General features: G+C 64.9%; 1 protein-coding gene across 1 annotated transcript; it reads left to right on the top strand.

Annotated features, from left to right (window-relative positions):
- Nucleotides 1-722: 722 nt before the first annotated feature.
- RAI1 (retinoic acid induced 1) lies at nucleotides 723-8645 on the top strand (the record flags this gene model as incomplete). The annotated part of the gene is made up of 4 exons (XM_084271120.1): nucleotides 723-6350; nucleotides 7481-7574; nucleotides 7915-7964; nucleotides 8383-8645. The coding sequence occupies 4 exons, from the start codon at nucleotides 723-725 to the stop codon at nucleotides 8395-8397; spliced, it is 5787 nt and encodes a 1928-aa protein (XP_084127246.1). The 3' UTR covers nucleotides 8398-8645.
- Between the last annotated feature and the right edge of the window lie 417 nt (nucleotides 8646-9062).

Below are 9062 nucleotides of genomic sequence, written 5' to 3'. Positions count from 1 at the left end.
GCAAGGCTGAGGGTGGGCAGCAGAGATGAGGAAGGCTCCCGCAGTGGGGACAGGGAGGACAGTTGGGTGCACTGCAGGTGGGGGGGGAGGCAGCTAGCCCCTAGCCACCCCCCAGCTCACAGGCACCATGCTGCGACGAGGGGCGACGCAGCACGTGGGGCGATGGGAGGAGATGCGACGGAGAGCGATGCAAGGCAATGCAAGGTGAGGTGATGCAACGCCCCGCGATGTGATGTGGGGTGACACCGGTGCGATGCGAGGGGATGCAAAGCCAGCTGCTGCGATCTAGGGCAGCACAGGGCGGTGCAGCGCAAGGTGATGCGACGCAGCGTGACGCGATGCAAGATGACACGGTGCGGGGCGATGCGATGCTGGGCAAGTGCAAGGCGACCCGACGCGGGGTGCTGCGGCGCAAGGCGCCGCGATGCAGGGCGGCGAGGGCAAGGTGAAGCGATGCAGGGCAACATGGGGCGACGCAGGGCGATGCGATGTGAAGCAATGCGTGGCGGGGCGATGCGAGGCGATGCATTGCCAGGTGCCATGCTCCAGGGTGCCAGCCAAGGGCCGGCGGGGTGACACCACAGCGGGCAAGGTGATGCCCCCGTGGCACACGGTGGCGTTGCCCCCTCTCCCTACGTGGCCGCGCTCCCCCGGCCCGCCGCGGTGGCGATGCTTCATTTGAATTCTCGCCTCTCTCTCTTCGCAGATAACGAGCCCGCGCCATGCAGTCCTTTCGAGAAAGGTGTGGTTTCCATGGCAACCAGCAGAGCTACCAGCCGACTTCACAAGATACATCACGCCTGGAGAATTACAGGCATCAAAGTCAGGCAGGGCCGAACTGCGAGCGGCAGAGGCTGGTGGCGAAGGAGTACTACAGTCAGCAGCAACTGCCGTACTCAGGCTACGAGAACAGCACCGTGGAGAAATACCACCGGGGAAACAAGCAATTAGCGGGGCAGCAGCTGCAAGGCAGGCCGGCCTTTTCCAATTACGCCGTGCAAGAGAACAGCCCCTACCCGGCCCGTTATTCGGGGGACGAGAGCTTGCAGGCGTGGGGCGGCCAGCCGCAAGCACTGCCCGGCGGCGTGGCCAAGTATGAGGACAACCTGATGAAGAAGACAGCGGCGTTGGCGGGTGGGCGGGCGTACCACGAGCCGGCAGCTGCCCCGCTGCCCTTCCGGACTCACTTCCAGCAGCAGCAACAGCAGCAGCAGCAGCAGCAGCAGCCGCAGCCACAGCAGCCGCCCGCGCTCCCCTACCCCAAGCTGCAGCGGCAGAAGCTCCCGAACGACGTCTCCTCGCCCATGCCCTTCTCGCAGAGCCCCCACTTTGGGCAGCACTCACAGTCCTTCCCTGCATCCTCCACGTACTCCTCGGTGCCAGGGGGCAGCCAGCCAGCACACTCCTACAAGAGCTGCACAGCACCCTCGGGACAGCCGCCGCTGGAGCGGCCCCTGGGCAGCGCCGCCAGCCTGGCCCCCGGCCCCCGCGTACCCAACCTGCACGGCTACCAGCCCAACCGCATCGGCTACGAGCAGCCCCCACAGCCGCCACCGCAGCCCCCACAGCCACCGCCACCGCCGCAGCCCCCACAGCCGCCGCAGCCCCCACAGCCACCACAGCCCTTGCAAGGGCGGCATCACACCCCGGAGACCCTCCACTACCAAAACCTGGCCAAGTACCAACATTACAACCAGCCGGGCCAGACCTACTGCCAGGGTGATGCACCGCCTGTCCGGACACCGGAGCAGTACTACCAGACCTTCAGCCCCAGCGCCAGCCATTCTCCAGCTCGCTCTGTCGGCAGGTCCCCATCCTACAGCTCCACTCCCTCCCCGCTGATGCCCAACCTGGAGAACTTCCAGTACAGCCAGCAGCCACTGAACACCGGCGCTTTCCCCCCTGGCATTACCGACCACAGCCATTTCATGCCGCTGCTGAACCCTTCTCCGACCGACGGGACGAGCCCTGATGCTCAATCTGGGAACTGCAAAAACTTGCAGAAGGAGAAGCTGCCCGAAAACCTGCTGTCAGACCTGAGCCTGCAGAGCCTGACGGCGCTCACCTCCCAGGTGGAGAACATCTCCAACACTGTCCAGCAGCTGCTGCTCTCCAAAACGGCCGTGCCCCAGAAAAAGGGCATCAAGACCCCAGCAAGGACCCCCGAGCAGCTTAAGGGGCAACACTGCAGCCCCGAGAGCAGCACCTACTCAGCAGAGCAGGTGGGGACCCCCCTGTCCGACTCACTGAGCACCCCTCAGTCCGTCCATGCCGAGACACAGGATGCCGACTACCTCAGCGGGTCAGAGGACCAGCTGGAGAGGAGCTTCCTGTACTGCAACCAGAACCGCAGCCCTGCCCGCATCAACAGCAACTCCAAGGCAAAGCCCGAGTCTGTGTCCACCTGCTCAGTGACCTCCCCAGATGATATGTCCACCAAATCGGACGACTCCTTCCAGAGCATCCACGCCAGCCTTCCCCTGGAGACCTTCACCAAGTATGTGACCAATGAACGGGACTGTCCCCGGCTGCTCCTCAGTGCCCTGTCTCAGGAGGAGCTGGCTTCTGAGATCATTGTCCTGCAGGATGCCATCAATGAGAAGGCAGACAAAGCCTGGGCCAACTCGCCCATGCTGAGCAAGGAGGCCACCAAGTCCCCCTTCCAGCTGGAGAACCACCGTCCCTGCCTGGACTCCATGGTGAAGGGCACCTGGCCCAGCCAAGGCGATTCCAGCACGCTCACTGAGCCCCTCAAGCTGGACAAGGCTTCAGGGGCCAGCGCAGGGAAGGACTTTGGCGAGGAAGTGTACGAGGGTCCCCAGGTAGAGTTCACAGCCACCGAGACCAAGGATGCGCTGAAGGATGCGGCCCCGCTGGCCTTCAACTCCAAGCCCAGCATCCCAGTGGCAACATCGAGTACCGGAGCCTCTGGCTACAGCTGCTACTCAAACACCACCGCAAACTCGGTGGGCTCTGAGAATGCCATGGAGAACTTTGAGTGGCCAGAGGAGAGCCTGGGTGAGGCGTGCCTGCGGTGGAAGGAGCTAGGCTCAGGCCTGCAAGCCACTGATCTCCCCAAGGGCTTGTTCCCCAACAAATTGGTGGGGTCCTGCAAGGAGAAAAAAAATGCCTGTGGCTTGGACCTGTGTGACGGTGAGGCACCAGCCAAGACTGAGCCAGCCCAGGACTTCAGCCAGCAGGCGATGGAAGAAGAAGAGGAGGAGACGCTGACCTACGACGAGGCCACGAAGGCGGACAGCGAGAGGTGGCTGCAAGACACCCGGCACTGCTGCTCGACCGGGGACTTCAGTGAGATCCCCATCATCTCCTCGCCGGAGCTGAAGGAGTCAGACCTGGAGGCGGAGGAATACTCCTCCCTCTGTGAGCTGGCCAGCTCGGAGCAGAAGTCGGTGACATATGATGTCTTGCCACCCAAGCCCCCAGAGATGCCCGCTGTGCTGTCCTCCAGTGAGGTGCCCGTCTCTGCCGAGGAGACCGTCAGCACAGTGGAAAAGGAAAGCTCAGCTCCCACCTCACGCCTCTCTGGACAGTCCGTCATCCTGCTGGGCCCCGCTGTGGGCACAGAGACCAAGGTGAAGAGCTGGTTCAAGTCTTCCCTGCCCCACATCCAGCCTGAAGAGGAGAGCGGTGGAGGGGAGACATCCCAGCCAGGGGCAGCCGATGCCAAATCCACCCTGTCAATAGCGGTGAAGCAGCAACTCGCCTCTGAAAACGCGCTGGGGAGGACGGAGCCTGTCTCGCGGGGCAAGAGTCTCCGCAACAAGAGGGTCCACTGCCGACTGCCGGAGGGGGACGGCCCTGGCAGCGCTGTGCCCAGCCCCTTCAGTGACTTGCCGTCAGCTGGCAGCATGGCCGGCACCTGCCTTGGGCCAGACGGCCAGGCAGAGATGCCAAGCAAGAACGTCCACAGCCAAACACCCCGGTTTCCAGCCGAGGGTCTGCCAGCACGCATGTGCACCCGCTCCTTCACCGCCCTCGCCGAGCCCCGGGCCCCGGCACCGCTGGAGGGGCTGAAGGCTCCTGCGCACCAGGAGAAGCTGGGGAAGAAACCTGCCTGCGGTGTGAAGCAGCGGGTGGCTTTCAAAGCCAGGAAGCGCAGCGGCCGGCCAACCCCCAAGGTGGTCCAAAATGCCAGTGATGCTACCCTCCTGGTGCCCAGCTTGGTGACGGCAGAGGAGGCGGCGGGGCCGACACTGCCAGAGGGGGACATGGTAGAAGCAGGGGAGAGGGACCAGCGGTCGATGATCCTGCGCTCCCGGACGAAGACGCAGGAGGTTTTCTACACCAAGAGGCGGCGGGGCAAGCGGGCGGCCGATGTCCGGCTGAAGAACTGCAAGGCACCCAAGAAGCTCATCTCCAACAACCACCTTCCACCTGCCTTCAAGCTGGCGACCCCAGGCAGCCCCCACAAGGAGGGCAAGGTGGGCGCCCGGATGAAGCTGCCCAAAGCAGGGCCGGGTGTGGGGGGCAAGATGTCCGAGCGACCCCTGCACTCGCTGAAGAGGAAGTCCACCTTCATTTCCCCCATCCCCACCAAGAAGAGAAACCTGGTCCTGCGGAGCAACAGTGGTGGCGTGAAGGAGGAGAAACCAGAGGCACCTCCCAGTCTCTTCAAGAAGATGCCAGTGGCGAAGAAGGTGAAAGCCAAGCTGCCCCCCAAGAGCTCCGGCGAAGCCGTCCCAAAGCCCCCCCTGCCCAAGGAGGCCCCTGACGTCTGCATTAAGATCACCTCCCGGGCAGCCTTCCAGGAGGCCACCAAGACCAAAGTGCTGCCTCCCCGCAAGGGCCGTGGCCTCAAGCTGGAGGCCATCGTCCAGAAAATCACCTCACCCAACCTGAAGAAATTTGCCTGCAAATCGGCAGCCACGGCAGCGGCCACAGCAGCCGCCTACGGCACATCCTTGAGCCCACCGGGGACAGAGAGGGAGCGGGTGGTGAAGCACGGTGGTGTGGCCCCGGCAGCAGGCGATGCGCGGCTGCCCAGGCCACTGGCAGCACAGAAGGCACCTGCCACACCGCCAACCGAGCAGCTCTGCCGAAATCCCAACAGCCGAGCGCCGAAGGGGAAGCTGGGTGGTGGGAAGAAACTCTCCGCCGAGGGCTGCCAGGGCGAAGCCTGTGCCCCAGCCCCAGGGGTGCAGCCCAGCTCCGCCATGGCGGTCAAGAGTCTGGGGCTTCTCCCCAAGAAGAGGAACCGCAAGGGCAAAGCGGCGGCGCTGGGCATCACTAAGGTTCCCCTGGGTCTCACACCGCCACTGGTGCTGCCCCGGGAGCGTGCGGCTGGCCCAGGCGGCGGGGAGGAGGTGCCGCGGGAGGGGAAGAAACCAAAGAGCGAGGAGAAGGAGGTGGGGGGCGGTGAGGGCCACCCCGAGGGACGCCCCGCTGCTGGGCTGGCACGGGGGCCGAAGCCGCGGGCCAACCACTCCAACTACAACGGCTACTCCAAGCGGCAGCGGAAGCGGCTGGCCCACGGCAAGGCCAAGGCGGTGCCGGCACGGTGCAAGAGCCGTGGCAAGCGGCGGCGGCAGACTCAGCAAGCCCCCCTGCTGAACCCCACTGAGCCCGAGATCCGGCTGAAGTACATCTCCTGCAAGCGGCTGCGGGCGGACAGCCGGGCCCCCCCCTTCGTCCCCTACGTCCGCGTGGAACGGCACGGAGAGTTCACCACCGCCTGCACTGTTGTGAACTCTCCCGGCGAGGAGGCACGGCTGCAACGGGGACCAGCTGGGCCGGCGCCACGACCGCGGGCAGCCCTGCCCGCTTCCTCCACCATGCACATGGGGCCGGTGGTGTCGAAGGCGCTGAGCGCTGCCTGCCTGGTCTGCTGCCTGTGCCGCAACCCCGCCAACTACAAGGACTTGGGGGACCTGTGCGGGCCCTACTACCCCGAGGACTGCCTGCCCAAGAAGAAGTCGCGGCTGAAGGAGAAGGCGCGGGTGGAGGGACCGGGCGAGGACACCATCCCACCCGCCACAGCCGAGCGGGCGCCCCGAGGGACAGAGGGTGGCTGCGGTGCTGGCGGCAAGGCGGCACGGCCGGAGGGTGCCACCGAGGTGGCCAAGCAGAGCACGCTGCGCTCCAGCCCGCGGGGCATGTTTCGTAGGCTGCAGAGCTGCTACTGCTGTGACGAGAGGACAGAGGGCGAGGAGGCGGCTGAAAAGCCCCGGCGTCACGAATGTCACAAGGCCGAGTCCCCGCCGCAGGAGCCGGCGGGCGACACGCAGGAGCACTGGCTGCACGAGGCCTGTGCCGTATGGACCGCAGGGGTTTTCCTGGTGGCGGGGAAGCTCTACGGGCTGCAGGAGGCCGTCAAGGCGGCTGCTGACCTGGTAAGAGCTCAGCTGCCTGCCCAGCGCGGCATGACACCCCAGGGCAGCACCTCCCGCCTGCCTCCTTGAGCCAAAGCCACTCCTGCAGCGGCAATAAGAATTAATAGGGCTGGCCTGTCAGCATCCCGGCACGAGGAGTCGCCTTGGGAGTGTGTGGGGCAGCTGTTTAGGCACCATGAGGCCTGATAACTTCCCATGAGATTTGTGCTGCTGTGATTTTGATAGCGCCTAAACCACCCCCCACCCCTCCACCCCCCGCCCCATTTTAGGCGTTGTGCTCTGGGAGGGTGGCAGAGGTTCCCTGGGACCATGAGGATGTTGAGCCTGGTGGGTCGCATCCCTGGCCCAGACATGTGTTGCAGGAGGTGATTTGGAGATGGGCAGATGCAGCCCAGCAAAGGCAGGGTGGAAGGTGCAAATGGGTGCAGTGTGGCTTGATGCCATGGTGATGGGCAGGGCTGGAGGGAAGGCGCAGCCAAGGGAAGGCACACCATGCCCTGCTCTTCTCCCAAACTGAGAGGAACACAGTCACATTGAGAGAGTTCAATGGGGAGGATGCTGCTGGGAGACCACCATGGGCACACAGGGCTTTTGTGCTTGGGAGAGGGAGGGGACAGCCACACACAGAGGCTGGGCAAGGGGACTTCAGCAAGCCCCTGCCCCCCCAACACCAGGTCTAGAGCTGGGGACTTTGTAATCCCCAGGCATCCGCGCTCCTGGCATGGCTGGCTGGAGGCTGCTGCCCTCTTCCTGTCCGCACCGGGGCTGGGGAACGTGGGGGGGTCCTCTGCCACCGCTGTCGCCGAGCCCTGCCATGTCCCAGGCCATGTGCCTTCCCCTCTGCCCCACAGAGGGCGGCCGTGGACTCGGTGCCATCCAGGGGAAAAGTACAGCGGGTGTAAAGCTCATGCGTGGCCGCAGACAGCCGAGCGAGCGGCGCAGCATCACCCATGACACGCCAGCGCAGGAGGAAGGATGCTGCCTGGGGGGGGAGGCAGCGTGGGGCTGGAGAGGCGTAGGGATGCCGGCGCATTCCCCTCATGGGGAGCTCCCGTGCTGGGCTCTGACGGGGTCTTTCTGTCTCTCCACATCTCTCCTTCCCTGCTCCGAACTGCCGGGTGCGTTCAAAGAAGTGCTCGAGCTGCCAGCAAGCGGGAGCCACCGTGGGCTGCTGCCAGAAGGGGTGTCCCCACACCTACCACTACGCGTGTGCTGTCGACACAGGTGAGCCTGGCTGTGGGGACAGGGGTGTGGGGGTCCCCTGGCACCCCCCGACGCAGCTGGCTGTGGCAGCCAGCTGCTCCATGATGCTTGAGCCCACCCAAGGCCAGGGGTGGGCTCATGGATCCCTGCCAGCCAAGATGATGGTGCCCCCTGCACCAGCAGTGCCGGCTGGTGTCCCGAGTTTGTCTGGCCTCAGCTAAACCCTTCATGTGAACACTGTGGCTGGTCTGGATGGCGGTGGGAGGCCGTGGGCCCAGAGGGTGCTGTGTCCCTGCCACTTGGGGACAGCCACTGGCAGCAAGGGGACTCCCCTGACAGCATTTTTCTCCTCTCCTTGCAGGTTGCTTATTAACTGAAGAGAGTTTCTCTCTGAAATGTCCCAAACATAAGGTAAGCCCAGAGCCCCCACCCAGCGCCCCCAGTGCTCTGTAGCCCCCCGGGGACCTGCCTTTAGGCCATGTCCCCCCAGGGACACCCCATGCCACGGCACACTCATTCTGGGCACTCAGCCCCACGCAGCACGGGGTGTCGCAGTGGGGCATCATGCCTCTGTACCCGTTACCAGGCCACCCCAGAGCCCCCTGCTGTGGGGCAGGCCAGGGGGTACCAGGTCTGGGACCCCCCCAGCCGGGCTACAGGGGGTTTCTCACCCTGCGCTCTGTGATGCATCCCGGGTGGGCACCCCGGTATTCACGGTGGGCAGGGTGGTTGCTGATGGGGACATCCCCGCCAGCCTCGGTGGCCATACCCCCCACACACACACACCCCCCGGACCCCCACCGGGCTGACACCCCCTTTCTCCCCACAGAGGCAGCCAGTGTAGCGCTCCGCGGACACCCGCCCCGCCGCCAGCGAGGGACCGGCGGAGGAGGCAGCGCCCCGGGAGCGGAGCGGGGCCGGGCCGGGCCGGGCCGTACCGGGACCCCCCCCGCCGCAGGTGGGCGCAGCGCTGCCGCCCCGTCCCTCCCCTCCCCGAGCCCGTTCCAGGCGGGTAAAGCCAGCGCCGGGTTTTCTCCCCAGCCGGGCCCAAACAAAACCCGGCCTGGCTATGAGGGAGACGGAACGGGATTCCCCCAGCCCGCCATCGCTGCACGGGGTGGGGGGGAGGGGGCGGGGAGGGTGTGGGAGGGAGGGAGGGAGGGGGGTGCGGGTGGGAAGGAGGGGGGGGGGGATGTACAAGGCGGGGGTTGGGGGGGGGGAGGGGTCCCGGCGATGTTGTCTTACTGTGGGGCCGCCGGACCCTCCGCGGGTCCCGGCTCTCCATATCTCACACTGATCTGATCTGAGATGTTGCCTTCAGCAAACCTCACGGTGTCTGTCTGTCTGTCTGTATATACGTGCGGCGGCGAAAAGGGGGAAAAAGACAAAAAAAAAAAAAGGAGAAAAAAGACAAAGAAAAAAAAAGGAGAAAAAGAAAAAAAAAAAAAAAGACAAAACAACGGCCTGCTGTTTGAAACACCACTCTGCTTTATCCGTTTCGTTCTTCCA

Source organism: Gallinula chloropus (assembly GCF_964237585.1).
Source record: "Gallinula chloropus genome assembly, chromosome: 15".
NCBI classification, from domain to species: Eukaryota; Metazoa; Chordata; class Aves; order Gruiformes; family Rallidae; genus Gallinula; species Gallinula chloropus.
This window is presented reverse-complemented; position numbering and strand designations above follow the sequence as displayed.